This window comes from Bos mutus, chromosome 12 (genome assembly GCF_027580195.1).
Source record: "Bos mutus isolate GX-2022 chromosome 12, NWIPB_WYAK_1.1, whole genome shotgun sequence".
Lineage (NCBI taxonomy): Eukaryota > Metazoa > Chordata > Mammalia > Artiodactyla > Bovidae > Bos > Bos mutus.
Window position 1 is genome coordinate 32,763,768 of NC_091628.1, and position 22,541 is coordinate 32,786,308.

General features: G+C 48.1%; 1 protein-coding gene across 3 annotated transcripts in view; it reads right to left on the bottom strand.

Annotated features, from left to right (window-relative positions):
• Positions 1 to 8,776: 8,776 nt before the first annotated feature.
• Positions 8,777 to 22,541, bottom strand: part of WASF3 (WASP family member 3) — a 76,015-nt gene continuing 62,250 nt past the window's right edge. For 2 of the 3 annotated variants that reach the window (XM_070380495.1, XM_070380496.1), the window contains exons 6-10: positions 22,401 to 22,518; positions 18,378 to 18,553; positions 14,067 to 14,330; positions 12,266 to 12,633; positions 8,777 to 11,472 (exon numbers count right to left, since the gene is read on the bottom strand). In XM_070380495.1, the coding sequence (XP_070236596.1) occupies positions 11,315 to 11,472; positions 12,266 to 12,633; positions 14,067 to 14,330; positions 18,378 to 18,553; positions 22,401 to 22,518 (1,084 nt within the window). In that variant the 3' untranslated portion in view covers positions 8,777 to 11,314. Of the gene's footprint in view, positions 11,473 to 12,265; positions 12,634 to 14,066; positions 14,331 to 15,140; positions 15,308 to 18,377; positions 18,554 to 22,400; positions 22,519 to 22,541 lie in introns of all 3 variants that reach the window. The other variant, XM_070380497.1, reaches the window with a different exon arrangement.

Consider the following 22,541-nt stretch of genomic DNA (forward strand, 5'->3'; position numbering starts at 1 on the left):
AGGCACCCGCACCAATCCCCAGGGAGGTCCAGGCCAGCTCCCTGCCTACACACCGCTCCTCAGACATCAGCGGGGCCCAAAGCAGGATGTCTTGACCATGAACCTTTGATGCCAGGATGGTTCCATTGTGCATAAACCTTCCAAACACCAGTGAAATGGGTGCGTGGACCCCCTACTCATCACCCTCCCCTCCACATACCATGTCCCTCTCCACCAGGGCTCTGGGGCTGGTGGAGTCGATTTGCTTGCAGTCCAAGCAGGCGACCAGCAGGTGGACCAGCAGGGCTTCCCAGGTGGTGCTAGTAAAAATCTGCCTGCAAATGCAGGAGACGCAAGAGACGCGGGTTCAATCCCTGGGTCAGGAAGATCCCCTGGAGAAGGGCATGGCAACCCACTCCAGCACCATCGCCTGGACAATCCCATGGACAGAGGAGCCTGGTGGGCCACAGTCCACGGGGTCACAAAGAGTTGGACACAACTGAGCGACTAAGCAACAAGGGGACCAGCTGGCCTGCCACCCACCATGACGAGGCCGTGTTGTCATTTTGCCTGGGTGGACTCATCTACCTCTGGGGTGCATTGGGGCCCCGACTTTCACTTTCCACCTTGAAGTCCTGCCTCAGCTTTCTGGCAGAGCAGCGGCAGCAGTGGGGTCTACCAGCTGCCCACCGAGTCCTCTTGCAAATTCCTGCTAGCTCTCCTGGCCAAGAGAGCAGAGTCCCACTGGGACGCCTGGTTTGAACCGCCGTCCTGGGACCCCTGGGGAAAACAGGTGGCCTCACTTTTCTCACCTGTGAAATGGTCACACCCCACTGCAGAGAATCGCCGTGTTCAACCTGACAGCTCACGCAGCTGTCCTAGTGTGGGGCCGGGCACGGGGAAGCTGGGGGTGGGGGTGGAGCCTGTTCCCATCACCCTGATTCTGTCCTGCTCTTACAGCTCCGGGCCCAGCACCTTCATCCCAGTGGGAGAGGCAGGTGTTCTGGCCACAGTCAGAGCAGAAAGGGGTCAGGCAGAGACTCAGGCCACGTGGACCGGGGGTCACAGGTGTCCCTTTAGCCACCCCCTCCACATGCTTTCTCCATCTGAAGTGGACAGGCCCTCGGGGACACTCGATTGCTTCCCCTGTATCACCCTGCAGTGGGGGAGAGGAGCAGTCTGCTTGCCAGGCCCTGAGTGCCCCCCCCCCCCAGGGCCCTGCCCCGCTGACTCTCTGCTGGACTACAGGGGACGCTTGACCTCATCCCAACTCCCGTGCCAGTGGCCCCAGGCCATGGTGTGGGGTGGGGGCGTCCTCCTTATCACACCCTAGCAGGCCTCTCACTGCCCTCTGTTAGCATCCACTAAGGAGCCAGAATACAGGAAGCCCCGCCTCCAGTCTCTCTGCTCCGAGGAGGCCTCTATCCAACCTGCTTTTAGGATGGCTTCCTAGCCGTGGCCTTAGGATAGATGGTGTTGCTCCCTCCTTCCGGGCGAGGCTGGAGTGAGTTCCACGGCAGGGCCCTGCAGGGGTGGGCAGGCTCCAGCTGGCTCAGCCCCTGGCTCCCTGGGCCCCCAGGCTGAACACAGTATTCCTGATGAGCTGAGAGCCCACCAGTATGTAGATGAGTCTCTTTGGCCACTCATCTTAGCAGAGGGCAGATAACCATGTTATCAGGTGTGGGATCCAGCCGAGAATCTTTATTGTTCCCCATCTAAAGTGTTAGTTGCTCACTCGTCTGACTCTTTGCAATCCCATGGACTGTGTACTCCACCAGGCTCCGCTTGTCTATGAGCTTCTCCAGGCAAGAATACTGGAGCGGGTAACCATTCCCTTCTCCAGGGGAACTTCCCGACCCAAGGATTGAACCTGGGTCTCCTGCATCACAGGCAGATTCTTTACCATTGCAGCCACCAGGGAAGCTCTTTCCCATTTAAAGTCAGTTACCAAATGGGAAGGGACACCCTAGGGCACCCCCCACCCTGGGACCAGCTAGGGGACCCACCTGCTTGGGTCAGTCCTGCACCTGCAGACCGACTGGACTTAGGGAGACGAAGCTGCTTACCCCACTTCCCACCCCACATGACAGACCTCCACCAGCCCCGACAGAAGCATCTTTTGTAAAACATGTGACTCTAGAAAACCAAGGCAATGCTTGGCTTCCATTCCTGTTGCCGTCCCCCCAGGGCTGGGGGTTAGGGCCCCGTGCCTCTCATCATAAACTTGCCTCACATACCAGTTCTAAGGGCCGTGAAAGGGGGTGGGGCAACTTTTTAAAAATATATATATATTTTTAATACACCTTTATTTTTTGTCTCCACCATGCAGGGTTTTAGTTCCCTGACGATTTGAACCCATGACCCCTGTGGTGGAAGTGTGGCGTTCTAACCACTGGACCACCAGGGAAGTCAAAAGGGGACTTTTAAGAGCAGGGTGCTCACACCTCCAGGAGAGAAGTCCTGGGAGCTTGGGGCCAATTCACACCCCTAAGCGTATCACACCAGCCCTGTCCCCACCCCAAGGACCCTACAGTGGTAGAACTGGAGCAGAGAATCAGACTCATCTCCCAGTCTAGCCAGGGCAGGACGAAGCTCTGTCCAATGAGTGGTGTCAACGGGGACAGCCCCTGGACAAGAGTCAGGTCCTGGGATTTTGTCCTCCAAGGTATTAAAGCCAAGAGTTCAGAGGGGCTCCTAAATTACCTGCTCTGCCCAGAACCATAAACTCTCCCAGGTGCTGTGTGCAGCCAAGACCCATCAGTACAAACAAACAAGGAGCTTGGGGGTGGGGGGGCGGTGATCAGCAGGCAGGTTTGGAGATTAGGGGACAGCCATCCTGCAGGAACATGTGAAGTTAGGATGGCCACTCTGCACCCCAGCCCTGGGGGTCCAAGATGAAGTTGCTTGGTGGGGGACTCTGCTTCTCCATGCACACCAGGGCTGCACACTTCCCTCCATCGGGCACTAGTGGCAGACAGCCCTGGACTGTGGGAGGGTCTGAGCTCCACGTTGAATCCACTTGGTGCCTCAGTGGGCTGGCCTGGGTCACTGTCAGAATGGTTGGGTTCTGATCAGTCCTGTAAGGGCAGGTGCTGAGCTCGTGTTTCTTGAACTCTGGTGTCCCCAAGCATCACTCACCTGGTGGGGTGAACTGCGATTCCAGGGTCGCCTGCACGAGGTTTGGGATGGAGCCCAGAAACCTGCATTTTTAACAAGCATCCCCAGGTAACTGTGGTGCAGGTGGAGTGGGAACAACGCTGGGAGAAAACTCAGACTCTTGGCTGGTAAGACCCTGAAGGGGACATGAAGGGCTCCTCCGGCAGCATCCAGGGACATCCTGGCTCAGACGCACTGGCTCCTTTATTAACTGCCTTGGGCCTCAGCGCCCCCAGTATTGCCTCAAGACCCGGTGGTGTGGCAGGGTCTGGACACAGAGGGGAGCAGAGCAGGGAGCTGCAAGCCAGCCACTGGAGGTTGGGGCAGTGCTCTGGAGGAATCCAGGGGCTCAGTAGTGACTCATTGCTCAGCTCGGCCTCAATGTAGCTGCCATTGAAAGTCTCTAACTTGCAAGTCAAACGAATGCCTAGGTTCCTGAAATGTTCAAAGACGTTTCAAAGCAGCTGAGAGGTAGCACCCTAACTTAAATCAAGATCGCAGTCTTGATTCCAAGAGGGTCCATTTCAAGCCACGATCACCTGCGCCCACAAAAGGCAACGCATGATCCACATAAATGCTGAGTTACAACTCCCATCTGCAGGACGGGAAGGCTGCATCCTCTCAAATTGCCTGACTTCGATTTAAACCGGTTTGGAGCCAGAACTGCCAGATCGCAGCCTAGAATGCTAAATGCTTTGAAATGTCATTTCATGGAAAGTACCACCGCTTGGTAGTTTTAAATTACTCTCAGGGGGCCTATTTTCTTCACGGTGAATCATCCACCAGTTCACCACCTCTAATCACGGTGCTGTGTTTGAAGCTAATTACTCAAATCACAAGCACGCAGATGAATATAGTGGGGACTTAGAAAGATGACATATGCAAATATTCACCACAGAGCTGCTGTGTTTTGCACATACACGTCCAGCAGGTGTCAGCTCTGTGAAGAAAGTGTACTTTGAGAGCAAATCTTTCTCATCTAAGTCCTTGTCAAGACACCACTACAAGTTACTCGCACCTGCAAATACGTTAGTCTGCTCAGGCTTTGACGAATCGGTGTTGGCACTGCCTTTGCTGAATATACAATGAGAGCACAGGGCAAAGCGGAGTAACAGTGTGAAACCTTCTTGGTCTAAAGGTAAGAAAATCAGAGAGTGATGATGTCACGCAGTGGTTCTCCAGCTTCTGAGTAGTAAAACCAGTGTTTCAAATGAACCCCTAATAACAGAATTTACATTTCTAACAGTGAAAACATTAAAGTGCTTTGGGGAACATAAAAATTTGAGACTGGGGTTAGGGCTGTGCAATTTATTAAAGTAATCTCAATTTCCACATTATTTATGTGCTGTGTTTTGCTTACAGCTTAGAGACTATCCTGATTCATAGACAGAAGGAGATGCGAACAGCGAGTGTTTCAGAGCACGTTGTTCCTTAGTCACAGCCACGTCTGACTCTCTGTGACCCCATGGACTGTAGTAGCCCGCCAGGCTTCTCTGTCCATGGGATTCTCCAGGCAAGAACACTGGAGTGGGTTGCCATTTTCATCTCCAGGGGATCTTCCTTACCCAGGGATCAAACTTGCGTCTTCTGCATTGGCAGGTGGATTCTTTACCGCTGAGCCACCAGGGAAGCACAGCATGCATGCAATTCCTCTACACCGTGTACATATAAAGAGACCACACGCCTCACCACAGGGTCCTTGCAAAAACAAGTTTGCTTGGTAGAAAAATTGAACCACTGATCTTCTGTTATATTTTGGTATTTTAAAATGGTCTGCATTTTTTTAAATTACACTTAAAAATATTTTTTAAATAAACATTGCATCAGATATTTACAGAATGAGGCTCCTGGGAATGGAGGATGAACCCATGCCAGGCCAGTTCTTTACAGAAAACAATTATAAGCTGGACAAACTACACCACACAACTATTCCAGGCACTGGAGAGCAGTCAGAAAGACACTAGAGAAAGCTGGTGCTTGAAAGGAGAGAAGTTTGGTGCATTTCCTGTTTTTTAACTGCCTTTTTTTTTTTTTTTTGGCATGAGGACAGACTTCATCCTATCAGGCAGGGCAACTAAATTTGAATAGAAACCCTGCAGGGACTTTCCTAGCGGTTCAATGGCTAAGATTCCAAGATGCTCTCAATGCAGGGGGCCTGGTTTGATCCCTAGTCAGGGAACTATATCCTACATGCATCAACTAAGATCTGATAAAACCAAACTTAAAAAAAGAAAAGGAACCCTGCAGCCTTGCTGGCTCACTCCAAAGTCTATTGGCTTAAAGAATAAGAGAACCAAATTCAGAGTGACCAGAGTAGACAGAAAGTGAGGGGGGATCCAAGAAAGAAGAACTGGAGAGGGGGCCCAAACGTTGTGTGTAAAACTGCACATCTGTGGTTGAGCCTGCAACCAGGCATGCACCAGGAAAGCTCCAGGCAGCCTGGCTAAGCTGAAAGAACCGAAAAGATTTCTGCTGCTACCCATTGTAAGGCCATTGAGGAAGCATTGGCAGTTTAATTCTAGCCACATAAACTCTCTTTTTAAAAAATTAGCACTTTTCAGAGGGACATAACAGAATCCAGAGTCTCTAAAATGTGTTATTCACCAAGTTTACGATATAATCCAATGCTGAGTAGTTTACGATCCAAAACTACTAGGCATCATGCACTCATCAGTATCAATAGAGACTGATCCTGGGAATAGCCCGATGTTGGGGATTAGCAGGCAAGGGTTTTTTAAGAGGTAGTGTACATACAAAGATATGAAGGAAAATGAGCTTTTAGTACATGAGCAAGTAGGAAATCTCAGGAAAGAAACTATTTTTTAAAAAAGAACAGCAAATTCTAGAATGGAAAAAAATGAATAAAAGATTAGATGAGCTTAAGAGCAAATTATCGGAGAAGGCGATGGCACTCCACTCCAGTACTCTTGCCTGGAAAATCCCATGGACGGAGGAGCCTGGAAGGCTGCAGTCCATGGGGTCACAAAGAGTCGGACATGACTGAGCGACTTCACTTTCACTTTTCACTTTCATGCGTTGAAGAAGGAAATGGCAACCCACTCCAGTGTTCTTGCCTGGAGAATCCCAGGGACGGGGGAGCCTGTTGGGCTGCCGTCTATGGGGTCACAGAGAGTCGGACACGACTGAGGTGACTTAGCAGCAGTAGCAGCAGCAGCAAGAGCAAATTATAGATGACCGATAAAGACTCAGTGAAACTGAAGATGGATACATAAAAATTATCCAACCTGCAAAACAGAGAGAAAGAAACTTTTAAAATTGAAACAGTCCCAGGCAACTGTGGGCCAGCACTAAAAGGTCTAACATATGTAGACAGGCAGACCTCAGAGACACTGCAGGTTTGGCCTCACATCCCTTGTAAGACAGTAAATCATATGAATTTTCCCAGTGTGTTCCCAGTGTTTATGAAAGTCATGTTTACACATGCTGTAGTCTATTAAAGTGTGCAATAGAATTATGTCCACAAAAACAATGTACTTACCTTAATTTAAAAATATTTTATTGCTAAAAAAAGCCAGAACAATTACAACAGTAACAACAAAGATCACTGATCACACACCACTGTAACGCACCATGAAAAAGTCTAAAATATTGAGAGAATTACCCAAGAGTGACACAGAACATGAAGTGACCAAACGCTGCTGGAAAAATGGCATCAGCAGGCACGCTTGAGGCAGGGGTGCCGCAGAGCCTCAACTTGAAACAAAACGCATCATCTGTAAAGAGCGATAAAGCAAAGCATAAAACAAGGTCTGCCTGTAACAGAGGGGTAAGAAGGTAAGTGTGGAAAGGGGCAGAAAATGTATTTAAAAAATTATGCCCAAATAGTCCCCAAATTTCATGAAAGACATACCTTTACAGATTCAAGATCGGTGAACCCCAAGCAGGATAAATACAAAGAAAATCCCAGCTAAGGATGTGACAGCATTTACCGTCGTCTCTTTAGATGAGACGCTCCCTGAGGGCAGAGACTGCCCTGTTTCTGTCTCTAGCAAGTAAGTGGCCTGCAGATGCCGATGGCTAACAGTCCCCTCTGTCAGCTAGGCGTCTGGCACAGTTCTGTGTTTCACACGGGTTATTGCATTTACCTTCTTCTTAAGCCTTCAAATATGTGTTGATGAAGACTCCCTTTCTGACGAAGCTCTGTAAATAAATTAGTCAATAAATATGTACAGACCCCTATGAAGCGCCAGGCGCTGTTGCTTGACAAACAGGCTGTAACAGTAAACATGATGCCCCTGCCTGCCCTGCTGAGGCCCAGCTGCTGGAGGACGCAACGTAGAGTGGGAGCCAGGCATCTAGGGACAAGTGCTGGAAATACGGAGTACCTGGCAAAATGCTTCATATTTAAAAAATTGCACACAGCTAACTTTTGGTAACAAAGTAACTCGGAAATCCACCATCTATCCAATCACTCCACGAGGAGCTGTGGAGGAGTCAGGGCCGACCTGGGGCTCAGACACACAAATGACCAGAGTCCTCGAAGAACACAGCACGTGGATAGCCAGCTTGGAGCAGCGGCCGCAGGAGCCTGGATGCCAGCCTGCTCCCCCTGAGGTGGCTGCTCTTGCCCCCTGACCTCAGCTGCCACAATCCCCTGCAGTGCTGACCCCATGTGCGGTGCAGGTCCATCAGAAACCTTCCCCGGCCAGCAGCTGAGCTTCACTCTGTTCTCTCCCACAGGAAACAGGGAGAACGCCCCCTTTCAAAGGATCATTTTAAGGAGTAGACGGAAGCATCTCAGAAGCTATCAATGCTCCAGAATATCAGTCACTACAATTGAGACTAGATGTGGTTAAGATGCCAGAGCATGCCAACCATGCCTGGGCAGGTTGCTTCCTGCTCCGGGAATGGCGCTTTCAAACTATACCAGTCCTTTCTCAAGTTACTCACAGAACCAACCTCAACTCTTATCTACACAAAAATTGTGTAGAAATTTAAATGGCATCCGAGCAGTATCTTTTATTATCTAATAATGGAAAGTGAAAGTGAAGTTGCTCAGTTGTGTCCAACTCTTTGTGACCCCATGGACTGTACCAGGCTCCTCCATCCATGGAATTTTCCAGGCACGAGTACTAGAGTGGGTTGCCATTTCCTTCTCCAGGGGATCTTCCGGACCCAGAGATAGAACCTAGGTCTCCCGCATCACAGTCAGACACTTTACCATCTGAGCCACCAGGGAATAATGGAAAGGCTAATTAAAAACCACACCAAGCCCCAATTTCTATCCCCACCCCAAAAGGTTAACCATACAACACTGCAATAAGCAAAACTGTTTAGGGTTAAAAGTGTAATTTTATTTAGATGTTACTTGTACATAATCTATAGTAAGATATACAAACAGATAAAAATTGTTTACCAGGAGTTTTTTTTTTTTTTAATACCACTTTAAATTCAGTGTACAACAGCATTGGTAATACTGCAAGGTGACAGACTCTTGTTTAGAAAACAAAAATTACTTGCTACTCTGGCTGATACATTCCCATGAGTCTTCAATGGATGAAAATGTATCGTGAATTTCAGCTGCAAATTATTACAAAACTTTCACAATCTAGCCACGTGGTGCTCAGAAAAGATTTCGACATTCTAAAATTTTACTGAAAAGAAAATGCTAATTCTCCAACAGTATACTTTTACTGAAGAAAAACATAAGTGACCAAATCTTATGGTTTTAGGGCTAAACAACAGAAAACTGACTACATCATATGCGTGCAGTTAATGGGTGGTTCTGAGTCGTCTTCTCATCCCTCTACCTGATCCATAACATGAGAAAAAGCTTGTAAGAAATTAGACTAAACAAAAAAATAACCTTACAACATAGAGCTTACTTTAAAATGTAAAATCCATAGATAGGAAGTATGCATTTAAATGTTTTTCTCCATTTCTCTCGTAAATATTTCTTGAAAATGAAAATGGACAGTTCAAAATAGTCACTTTTTCCTTTTCGTGTGCTATCGTATTAGAAAAAGTCTGGATTTCATTTTTAGAATAAATCAGTGCTGAGAAAAATACTGCGAAAAATAATCTAAAATGGATTTTAGTCCTTTTCCATTCTCTTAGAGGCTACATAACACATCAGAGCAAAAGCGTTTTCACTGGTCAGAACATCAAGTTGAAAATAACTTGTTGATTAAACTACAGGAAGACAACCAATACTTAACAGGCTCATGAATATGTATAAAGTGCCACTAATTTTACTGTGATAAGATATAAATAGAAGAAATCCTGACACGGATAGTAGCTTTATGCATTCTCTCCATCCTGAGGACAGAAGGGACATTACAAAAAAAGAGACAAAGAAGATTTATCAAACATAGGTTCTAGAAGGACACAGGTGCTTCTGTATCCAAAAGTAACACTAAAGACAAAATACTGTAAAGAAAGACAAAATATGACCACAACTGGTAAAAGTCCCAAGAAAATGCCAACATAGCTGGCCTCTGCACTGGAGAAAAAGAGAAATTAAAAGAGAGGAACTGAGGCGTTCATTATAACTACTCAGAGGCAACACAACGTGGTGAGGAGCACCAACAAGCATGCGCCTGAACAGCTGGTTCTAGCTGAAAAGACTCAGACAACCTGGCCTGGGCGCTTGGAAACAAGGGTCATACAGATCTGAGGCTCTTCTCGAGTTCCAGCCCAGGGGACTCAAGGCCCATCAGGCAGCCCTTACAGGATGACCGGGACCTTCCACAGCCCGTGTGTGTGGAGCAGCAGCTTCCTGGGGAGAACTCAGCAACCACACCCCCCACCCCCAGCAGTCAGGGTCCTGCTGACACCCTACATCCACCCAAACATCTCTGTTTTAGCCACAGATTCCTTGGTCACAACTGAGCATCACTAGGACCCGAGTTGCACACAGCAGAGAAGTCAGAACTGCTCGGGGGTAAAGCGTCTTTGTACATCTGTGAAGTTACACCTGAGATTAAAGCCTGGGGTGTTTTTTTCTTTCAAACAAACAGTTCACCTCCACCCAGCATTACAGAATCTAAGTTCTCATTCACAAGTTTCCTAGCAGTTTGTCTGGAACAGGAAGGCCCGCTCGGGGCTCACCTGTCACCACGTGGGAAGGGACAAGGAAGGGTCGACCCTCCCCTGGGGTACTTGGTCAAGGGTGGTGTGCCGACCACCAAGTGGAAGAGGAACCCGTGTGCTTCGAGGGCTGGGTCCCTAACTGGCCACAGCACCAGGGAAGGCGAAAAAGATGCGACAGTCTCCTCTCACCTAAATGAAGCTCTCAGAACTCAAGATCAGTTGGGGCCAGGTGCCACCTGGAGCCTTCTCTGTGGCTCCAAGGCCTCCACGTGGGCCCACCTGGGACGTGGTTCTGGGAGAGAGGTTGTACGGGCTCTGCTCCCAGGTCCGTGTGGGCTGGTTCCCCAGCTCCAGAGGCCGCCAAGGGTGCTGAGTGCAACCCCCGTCCCGACGACACCAAAGGAAAAAGGGCCGTTCTCCACTTTCCTTCCTACTGTGCTGCTGAAACCTCCTACAGAAACCACCAGCAAGCACTGACTCCATGAACGCCCGTGAGGGATCCTGCCTGAGAAGGGCCAAGTTCACATTTCACAAGGTCAGCAGAGAAAATGAGGTTCTTCAGCAGAGCCTCCAGAGAGACAGAGGCCACCAGCCATGACAGTGCAAGCTCAGACAGCTGAGTCTCCTACTTGTCAAATCTTTCTCTTGAGAACCAACTTCTTCTGAACACATTAAAAAAAAAAAAAAAGTGGAAAACAGTATCGCTTACTGATCGGAAGACACTGGTCTGTCGCACAGTCCTGAATCTTGCAGAGACCTGACAACAGGCAGCTTCACAAACACACAGCAAGTCTGCAGGATTTTCAAGATTAAGGAGCGTAAACCCAAACAGCACTAAACGCGTTTGTGGCCGAGAGAAAGAAGCAAGAGGCTGTTTTCAGGACGATGCAATAGTTACAGCATTATTTCCTCGTGTGCAGCATGGTTTGCTATGTTTAGTGGCACTTAAGTATTACACAGTAAATACTGAAAAAACCCAGAAGTTTTGGATGTGCAAAAGCAATCTCACATTATTGATACAAAAGTGGCTAAGCTACGGGATTATAATACCACTATCTGGGTGCTGGGACCACTGACATTGTCGACACGCTCCCCCCGGCCCGGCCCGGCCTGCTGGGCGCCCGTCTCAGTCGGACCAGTCGTTCTCATCGAACTCCGAGTCGTCGTCCGAGTCGCTGTACTCGACGGCGATGCGCCGGGACAGGATGGTGGCCACGTCGTTGCCCACCGGCTCGCGCTTGGCCTCCTGCTCCCGCTGTTCTTGCACCTTCTTCAGCTGAATCCCTAGAGACACGAGACGCGGCTCAGAATGCAATCCCTCCGCTCGCTCCGATTTAAACAGAGATGGATCAACAAGCCTATTAGACTTTTTTTGGCCTACTGACGCTAGCATAAAACGTTTTAGAAACTGGATGGGAAATGCTTGGGAAATAGATGTTACAGGACCAAGAAAAAAAAAAAAGTGTATAGGAGTCGTGACATTCCTTAAGTGATGTGTTGAAATGTAAGATAGTTACGATTCCAGCACACATCAGCACCGAGAAAGAACATTCTAGAGCAGCACAGCCCAACCAGGGAGCCACCGGCCACCAGAGGCTGTTTCAAGGTTTCCAGTGGCCCCCTGTACTGGGACAATTGTGCCAACACGAGTGTTTCCGTCATGAAGACCATACTCCTGGTCGGCCTGCAGCTCACTGGCACATCAAACTAAAAATACGAAAAGGCTAAGACGTATCCTAGATATGAAAAACTAGTCTGAAAAACTAGATCACTGACAGGAGCTCATTTTCTTTAATTTATACTTTTGACCTTAGAGTAAGATGCAGTGAAAAAAAGAAGATCCAATTAATTGATGATCGTTTTTATAATCTATTCCTAGTCAAGTAAAGCTTTCCTGAATTCTCAGTGCTTTATCACCGTGTTTACTTGGTGCTGAAAAAACACATCAGCTGTTTTTAAAAAAAAAAAAACCGAGGCTCCTGTCACCCTCTCCTAAACGCCATCTGGTGGAGGTTGGAGCTGCTGGAAACCGAGGAGGCCATGGCTGGTGGGCCGCTGTCCTGGGACGGGCACTCACCCATCCGGATGGCGGCGAGGAGGTCGCTGCGGGCGTCGCTGACGGGCGGCTGCACAGCCTCCTGCCTCTTGGCTTCAGCCCCCGGAGGGGCGTGCATTGGGGAGGAGGAGAGCGAGGAGCCGGCACCTGGAGGGCCGGGCGGGGGCGGTGGGGGGCCTGGGGGCGGCGGGGCTGTGACCACAAGCCCACCGGAGGGAGGGTGGGGAGGGCCAGCGTAGGCGGATCCGGCGGAGGCCGGGAAGGGGGGCTGCAGGGGCACCTGGAGGGGGCAGACGAAAGCAGTTTGTGCGGAGGGGATCACGGGTGGGGGCGGGGGCGGTGGGGGTCCTGAGGGGCTGTAATACTCCGTGATCTGAGCCGGCAGCATCCTGTCAGAGACAGGAAGCAAAGAATCACTAGAGAGCAATGGCTGGTCCCATCCTCAGAGGGTATCCCCCACCTCGGAGACAGCAGCCCCACCCCCCAAGACACTGCCCACGCTGTCATGTGAAACACTGCAGGACGCAAACAACCATGCTTTGGACCACAGGTCATCACAAGTCACTGTGATGGGATTCAAGATGGTCTGCTGACGTGCACCAAATGATAACCACTGGAAAAGGTGACGTCTGCAGAGCGCTGGACAGCTGACTGCAGCACAAAGAAGGCAGGACAAGGCATTGTTACACGGGGGCATCTCAGAAAAGGTGCTTGGAAATCTGTCTTATAAGGGTTCTGAGGCCAATCAGATTGGCAAATTCTGTATTTTACATCCCGTCCCCATAGAAATTCCCCAAAGCCCACAAAGCCCATCAGAACATCCAAAGCTTCGAAAACCCCTCCAGCCAAGAACCTGCAGAGTTCTATTTAGCTGAGGGTTTTCCAAACCAACTGGACCACAAACTCTCTCTGCCTGACACTCAGAGCCTCAGAACACTCTGTGGGAACCCTGAGTTACAGATAACCAAATTGCAGGGACCGTCTAAGACCCTGCGGTCGGAGAGAAAACCTCTGGGGGCTGAGGGATGTACGTTTAGAGCGCCACCCTCGCTGCTCCAGAGTGGAGAAAACCCTGTCCGTGGAAACACGTGTTCAATCCCCTGGGTGCCAACTGGGAGGGACTAAACTCTTGAAAGACTGAGCTTAAGCCAAAAAGACTGCTTACCAAAATACAGGCAGTGCTTAACTTAATAAGCCCTTAACATGAGGATCTTTTTTTAGGAGATGTTTGAACCTTTCCCAAAAGACACAGAACAACAGGACCTGGAGGCAGAATGACATTTGGGTGCCCAGAGGCCAGGGCTACGTGCATCCACGTCTAAGAAGTCCTGTGTTGCTTATTATCGTTGTCTCCTTTGAGATTCGGATTCTCTGGAGCATTTGGGACCCGCTCACAAAACTGGCACGTTGTCCTTTGCCAAGGCCCTGGCTTGGTCATTCAAACACAAAGATAATGTGTGTTCACGAACATAGACACAAACCTGAGGCTTATGTGTAATAAAAGGGGAGCGGCGTGACCCTGCCTTTCCTAACAGAGTTTCTCATAACGGATGGTATCTGCACCCGCTCATTCCTGGCTGCATCCTAGCCTCCAGAGTTTGGCTCAGTGTTCAGTGTTAGTCCCTCAGTCATGTCCGACTCTTTGTGACCCCATGGACTGTAGCCCACCAGGCTCCTCTGTCTATAGACTTCCCCAGGCAAGAATACTGGAGGGGGCTGCCATTTCCTTCTCCAGGTTATTCAGTGACAATTCCTCATCACCCACCCGCAAGACCCCCATGCAATGGTGAGCCCCAGAGTGAGCCCAAGATGGGGTATTTACCCGTAGTCGGCTGGGGCCATGGGTGCGGGGGCCTGGGGGCCCTCCGTGGCCTGCGGTGGGGGTGGTGGGGGCTGCTGGGGCCTGTTCAGGGCCAGGTGCCGGGCCGAGGCCGACGGGGGCCGGAACTCGTGCTCGGGGGCCTGGGCTGCCGGCCCGTGAGACGGGCCGTCACCTGCTCCGTAGGAAGGGGTCCCAGGCTGCGGGTGCAGAGAGTGATTGGGGGTGGCCGGGTACGAGTAATCCGTGACATCCGATGCATGGGACCTGCGGGCCAGAGCCAGGGGTGGGAGAAAGTGGCGTCAGTTAAGAAGACTTCCCCCACCCCGGCCACCAGGCATCAGCGTACATTTAAATCAGAACACGGCAAGGCACAGAAATCACACGCTTATTCCCTGTACTATCGACAAGGTCGAGGCCCACAAGAGCTTCCAAGCACAATGCAATCATGACTTTAGCGGCAAAGCTCCAGGGTTACGAGGTTTCAGAGCCACAGCTGTGAAGTGCGTGGTCAGACAGACGGACAAGCGACAGACAGCACAGCCCCCTTCACAGCATCGCAGCGGACACGTTTGTAAGACAGGAGCCTCCAAGACAGGGCGCTGAACTTGAAAACGGCATCCAAGGTGGAAGATTTCAGCGGCGATTAAACTGAGAGCATATAACTAGACCTTAACAAATGGCAGATGAATCGGGGGGAAAAAAATGAACGGTAAGAACAGAGAAAGAAGTCAAGAATGAGGTGAGTGGTAGTTTTCTTGAACAGGAGAGATGTATTTATGGCCAAAAGAGAGAGAAGGAACACAGTGCCGCAGGCAGAAGCCCTCTTGCTGCCTCCAAGGCTTGCGGGAGAGAGAAACTCTGAAAGGGTGCACGCGTCTCCGTGTTAGTTGGCAGAGTTCAGAAGAATGCTGGGACCCTGGGGGTACCGCTGGGGGCGGGAAGGGCTGGGCAGCGCCGCAGGGCGTTAGTCACCCGGGTTATGGGACGTGTGGTCAGTACAGGGCAGAGCATCCTCTCGTGACGCCGAAGCAGGGGGCCGTGAGGGCGGGGACCGGAGCAAGCGGAAGCACAAACCCGGCGGGCGTCCTGTGCTCTGCCGCGCCCCCCGCCTGCTGCAGCTTCCTCGCGTCACTCATGAACTCAATGCCCATCTTCCTTCTCTCCCACTCTTCTCTTCTGGTCCTGACTTTTCTCACACTTATTTGCTGGCTTCTGTTGGGATTCAGCTTGTGTCTCTCTCTCTGAAGGGAAGAGGCAAACACACGTCGGGTCTTTGGAATTCAGACAGCAGCTTCCCCAGGACATCACTGCATAGAAAAGTTCTCTAAATGGCAGAAGACTACTGTTTTTGGTTTTTCTTTCCTTTTTTCTTCCCTAATTTCAATATAAACATAATTTGTAACTCACTTCCTTTTTCCCTCATGTACAGTATGAACTGTACATTATGGTGTGCATATGACTGTCTTTTGAACTATGCCAACTGTTGGCAAGGGAGTTAAAAATATTTTCAGTGGGGGAAGAATCTGACCTGTTCTTAGTTTTAGCGTATTTTAAAAATGTAGATACCTGAAACTCTGGATTCCCTGATGATGGGAGCGTGGCCCCGTGTGGGTAACTGTGTCATAGCCGGGGTACAACTTTCAAATGGAAACAAACTTATCTACAGGCTACAGAGTGCTTCTGATGGGGTGAGGAGCCGGGGCTGGAAATATCATGGCACGATTCAGAGCTCTGTTCTGTAAGGTTCGGGGTGATGGAGGGCCGAATGGAGGCAATGGAGGACAAAACTGGATGGAGGACAGATGCGAGCAGGGCATGCCCAATGTCGGGAATTACAGCAGGAGAGCCTGGGGGGCAGGGCTCTGTGACGGTGGTGGGGTGGAGTGGAGAGGGGGCTGACTGGTCACTCGAGGTGTCACTGCCCCTGTTCAGGGGACACTGGTAGGCTGGACAAGAGATGAGGAGGAGGGTGACTGCTGAGCGAAAAGGACCCCCCAACAGGAAGGCAGAATCAGCCCCAGGGGACATGGCACTCGTGTGAGCCCGGGCGGGTGGTCCTGAAGCTGCAGGGGCACCAGGAGTTATCTGTTAGGGGAAAGAGAATGTGGAAGAGTGAAGAAAAGATGGGACAGGAGGAAGTGTCAGCAGTGGAGACTCAGTGGGAGAAGCAAATGAAGCCCTCGGGGTTCTGCGGGAGGGCAGGGTCGAGTGGCTGCGACCCAGGGTCAGGCAGCTGCAACACCCAGAACAGGGCGAGGAAGGGGGAAGCACAGGGGCCGGGGGGCACCCTGCTTCCCGACTGATGTGGGGAGCCAGGGACAAGCATTTGATCAAGGCCCATCCTAAACGTATGCTTAGAATCAAACCATTCCTGATGATCTACAGAGTGAAAACTTATCATTAGTTTGTGTGATGAGCTGAAAATGTATTACTTACAAGAATAAATTATATACATACCATCAAACTTAATGCTCAAATTTCCCTCAGTTACCCTGAGTACATCCATTAAAAACCACGTTTCTAAATAACACTTAAAACAGGAACGTGCGAAAGTCGCTCAGTTGCGTTTGAGTGTTTGCAATCCTATGGACTGTAGCCCACCAGGCTCCTCTGTCCAAGGGATTCTCCAGCAAGAATACTGGAGTGGGTAGCCATTCCCTTCTCCAGGGGCTCTTCCCAACCCAGGGATTGGCCCAGGTCTCCCACACTGCAGGCGATTCTTTGTTCTCTGAGCTACCAGAGAAGCCCAGGAATATGAGACATTATAAAATCAAAAGGTAAATAACACAGGGCAGACTTCAATTTCATTAAGTAAAAAATATACACACGTACAGAAAAAAGACCAAAAAGAGAAATACACTAAAATACAAAAACAGTGGTTTCTCTGGTAATAAGATTATGAATAATTTTTTCCAAATATAAAAATTTAATCTTATTTTATAATAAGAAAACTGTTATACTTTCATAAAATAAAAAGTATCCAAAATAATTTAAGGGCTATAATCCATCAATTTTATACCCAGCATGGCACGTCTAATCTCAGATTCCAGAATGAATATCGATTAATTCAACTGAAAGATTTTTAAAAACTCATTTTTCCATCTGTACCTATGGAAAGACTTATGTATGGATTATTACAAAGTGTACGTTTTGCACGAATAAACAGTCAGAGCTTAGCTGGAGAAAACCGAGCAGCAGATATGACATCCTGGGAGCTGTCAAGTTCACGTACTTCTCACCCAAAGAACTATGAGCGGAAGTGTATCTTCAGTCTTACTTTCTACAGAGATAAACTGACACAAAGACTAAAACTTGAGGCTACAGCTCAGTTAAAGCTCCAGGAATTGTCAGATCATTACCTGATAACAGCTTGTACAGAAAAATCTAGACCCTGCGTCAGTCAGTGACCGGCAGCCCTTGTGGGGAAGTGTATTTATGGGAACTGTACCCACCGAGCACTAAGCATCTTCTGTACATTAGTCTGAGCTAAACACGGAGGTTAATACGCATTTTTTAAAACACAGATTTACTGCAAGGTCCAGGTTACTGCTGATGTAAGAATCCTCTATTCACGTTTTTAAATGCTGATGGAAGAGCCCACCTTTACAGAAGCAGAAATACGAAATTAACTGTAAATTACAATTACTGGTCAGTTCTTCCTGTCCAGTGAAGCCCTTTTGGGATAGATGCTGCTTAGTGACCATGTCTTTCACATCTGCAAGAAAACAGTTTTACTGAATTGCTAACAATTCTTAAATTCCTAAGAGAATTCTCCTCCTGCAATTAGAATACGTAAGATTAGCAAACTGAAAGGGACGGGGGGAAACTTTGTTCATCCCTTTTGGAAAGGTTATCAAGAAGAACAATGAAGTTATTCCTTGATCACATCAATCGCTACCAATCATTTCAGATACCAAGTGGCAAAGGAAAAGCAAAATTCTAAGCAAAAGAGGCAGAGAAAGAATGAAATGATTATCAAAATGAAAATGCCAGTTATGGGCAGGTACTAAGCCCAAATTCAGAATCAAGGTTAAAATAGTACATCTTGATTAGTAGAATGATTAAGTGAAGTCACAGATGGAAAATGATGCAAAGTAACCCAACACCAAACAAAACTAAAGTATTATTTCAAACTCAAAACATATGCAACACTCATCTTTAGGGAAAGTTTGGAAACACACTGTGGTCCATATAAACACAAAGCCGTGCTACGCTTCCACTTACAGGGAAGCCAAGCCCCGCTCACCCTCACAACGCATGCATGCACACGCGCGCGCGCACACACACACACACACACACACATACACACACCTAGTGTCTGGGGACAAGGATCCTTCAGAAGACGCTCCGTGGTGTGCGCTCTGTGATAACCTGGTGTCAGGTCTAAGCTCTTTGTCATACGCCATCATATTCCATTCTTGGCGCCTGTTTCTGGCTTTTCTAACCTTTTTCACCTCCCGGGTTGTGCCATCTATACGCTTTTGCTCCTGACGTCCAAGGAGGAAGGCAAGCGTGCCGAGACAGAGGGAAGGAAAAGAGCAGGTTAGTGCGGTTGCCACGGCAGCAGTGAGCCTGGGGTGCAGACAGGGCGGGCCCCTTTCCATCACTCCCGGGTCGAGAACCTAACGCCCTCACCCAACTCAGACCCAACCAAGAGAACAGACACTGATTTAACACCAACAAGTAAAAGTTACTGTGCTGCAGTTTCAAGAGTTGCTTACCATCATTTTTGGTCAAGAATTCTCACCTCACTAAGATTTAGCTTCTTTTCAGTGTACGATACTTCTAGATCTATTTTATACACATGAAATACCTGCCTGCTCCAGAGACATCGTTTCCCACCCTTATACTGCTCTGACTTGTTAATGTGTAATTATCTGTCACAAAATAATTTTAAGTGTTCAGTTTCAAAAGGATTATTTCAGAATATTTGAGTGAACCCTGCAACTAGCTTAACACAAACTAAAAACAAGGTTAAGAACTTACCTTCCCTCTCACTCCTGCTCCAGATCTACTTTGCCAGTAAAAATGTCTTCAATAAATAACTTGGGTTCTATGCAGGTGCTTTTTTAAAGGTGAGGACCCTACTTCCATATGTGTTTATATGTCCTTCCTGCTCCCCTCGTGAAATCTGATGATCTTCGGGAAACCGATCTATGAGCCTTTAAGTCCTACGCCCCCCTTACAGCCCCTCCACACGTGGCTCTGCAATGAACAAATCCAGGTAACAAGATGTTCACTATGGCTGGGGCACCTGCCAAGCCCGGAAGGTATGAATGGAAACCAAGAGAGGACAGGTGTCTGCCCTCATGGGGATTGCGATCTCACCCAAGCTGAACTCCCAACTGTCAATGGAAAGGAACCATTAAAAACTACATTTTAAAATTTTAAATAAATGAAGATAATGCCTAATAACAATAGCGATAATCTTCACAACTGGAGGAGTCCTGTTAGGGGCATAAACTGGTCCAGTCCTGAGAGGGTCAAGAGCAAGAGGGTGGCACCTTTCAAAATTTTAAGTCCACACTGCACTGCTGGGAACTGACCCTGAAGAAATACCTGTACCTGAGTACAGGTACCCCTCCAGTGCTGTATCAGGGACAGTTTGGAAGCAACCTAAATACTCATTAATTCATTAACTGGTAAATAGCTCATGAAGTATCCAAACTTTGGAATATAATACAACTATTAAGAAGAACAAAGTACATCTTTATTATATCATGATATGGATATGTCTGTATCTATTGTACACCTGTATTATGAATGCACAGCTGTTACCAGAGGGCAGTTATGCCTGGGAAAGGGAGACACTCACCTCCAAATTTTCTAAACACATGTGTTTACTTCAGGATGGGTTGGGCATTTTACAACTGGTGTGTACTGTCTGAATGCTTTTAAAATCAAGAGAAAGAAAAGGAGGGAGATTTCTCCGGATTCCAACATACCTCCTGCTTGAGAGTCACTGTCTTCGACTAATTAATAGCTATCACCCTTACTTTTAAGAGATGAATGCTGAGCAGGTAGGGACAAGTGTGGTGGTATCTGCCACTCTCTTTACAATGGCTCAGCCTCCAATCTACCCATCAATGCACGGCCGACACACACACACACACAAGCTGACTATGATGTAACACTGACCCTGACACATCTGCACCTGGCTACGCCACCTACATGAAGACCCCAAGGCTGTCCCCAGCTCCTTTTTACACCTGGATGATCTCAGCTGCTGCTATTTAGAACGCTGCTCCATCCTGAAGCCCCACCACCTCCACGCACACACTCCGCTCAGCCAGCCTCTTCTATCTGCATCTCAGGGACAGACCTCCTCCCCTCTCCACATCCTCCCCCACGGTCACCTCGCCTCCTGCTGCCCACCCCCAACAAAGCCACCCGATCCCTCACTTTCCAGCTCTGCAACTTCAGCCTGACACCAACGTCGTTATTTGCATGACTTAAAAAAATGTTTTTACACCAGCAAACGAAGGAAATTTCATGTTCAGAAACAACGGATGTCTTCTCCCCAAATTTTCTAAACTAATTCTTCCTTCCCATGGGCTTGTCTGTTCCAAATAAGAGTGTGACTCCTGGGGTTTCTAGAATCCGGGGAAATGAAGGCTACCTTGCCTCGTTTTCTGTTCCTATAGAAAGCAGATTTTGTATTAAAAATGTCAAATTTCTTTCCCTCCTTATGAGTTCCAGAGGATGGCATGACTTTTTTTAATGTTTGTTTCCCCCACTCAACTCTCATCTCCATGAGGGTGACAGTCCTTTCTTTTACATCACAGCCTTTAGAAGGCATTCAAAAAAGAACCACTATACAAATGAATGAAGGAGAAATTCTCATCAGAATTTTATGTGTTTGAGGCACACAGGATGAGACAAAACCACCAAGGAAATGACAAATAATTCTGTACAGAGGGTAATCACACACAGTCGACAAGACTGCTTTCCCCTGAAGAACAGTGGTGGAAAAGTTAAATATTTTTGCCAAAATGAACACTGCTGCTTCGAGGGAATTCTGGGAGGCCATCTGAAAGGAGGCATGCTTTAAAGGAGAGAACTTGTAAAGTCTTGGGATTCTGCCCTGGTGCCATGAAGAGGTTTGGGGATTCAGAGCCATGGGCCTTCAAATCTCCGTTCTTCTTTGGAGAGATCAGCATCTTCCCATTCTGCACTTCAGTCCTTAGCAGTGTCTTTGCTTGAATATTGCTCCACTTGAACACCCAGCAACCCTTCCAAGATTCCCCATTAAATCGCTCCAACGGGATTCTCCAGGCAAGAATACCGGAGCAGGTTGCCATGCTGTTCTCCAGGGGATCTTCCCGACCTAGGGATCGAACCTGGGTCTCCTGCATTGCAGGCGGATTCTTTACCATCTGAGCCCCCTGGGAAGCCCCGAGAAGACCACACAGATGACAATCTGAGATATTCCCTCCCAGGATTTGAGGTACGTTTCACACCTGCAGTCTGCGACTGCCGCGCTCCCTTTCTGAAATCCTGTCTTCCAGTCTCCAGTCCTCTTCCATCCTGAACTGTCACTCCTGCGGCGCCAGCACCTCCTAGTTGTCTCAAGCCTCCAGGGAGCCGGCCCACAAAATGCTAATGAGCTCTTAACTCACACACTAAATGGTCATTTTTTAAAACATCATTCATATATAAAAGGCTTGGCAACTAATTGCCTTTGGAGAATTAACTGATTTTCAGTCATTTAAGTCTAATTTCTGGGCCCCAAAGAGACAATTTTCAAAATAGAAGTTCCTGAACCCGAGGGTGGGTTTGTCCCTCTAAGAGTGTTTGCAAGGCAGGCACCTCAGTTCTCCTGCCTACGACCACCCCACCAAAGGGAAGCAGCTCATTTTCAGGAAATACTATCCTCTCAGTGTGCTGACCACACATGCTTTTCCATCCGATACGAACCTCTCTCACCAAGGTCTTAATTACAGTTAGGTGGCAGCCCAACAATTAATAATGTTAAAAATGCCAAAAGCAGATAATTCTAACTGATATGGAAGGTTGACTGCTTTATGAAATTTGAAAGTGCAAGAGAAAAGTTATAAAATGCAGTGACAAAACTGAAATTTTTGCCACTACTTTTATGAAAGCAAAGCAAGTTTTAGAGAATAAATCAATAGAATTTATTGCCAGTAGTACTGTATTACTGTGTTAGATTGAATGGTATCTTCATGTGAAGAATGCAACCTCTAGAAAAACTTCAGCACAAAACCCAGCATCTCAACTGTTTAAAAAAATGTACGGATCTTTAAATCTCTAATTTCTAAGTCAGCATCTCAATTACACATTTATATGAACATTTCCCATACTTGAATTCTTTACCTTTTGACGTCTTTTCTCTTTCCTTTTGTCTTCCGTGTCCTGTAGCATTTTTTCTTTCCAGAGGTCAAAGAAATAGGAAGGATCAGTATAGAACTTCAGCCCATCCTTCTTATCATCTCTGTAAATCAATGTGTTACAAGT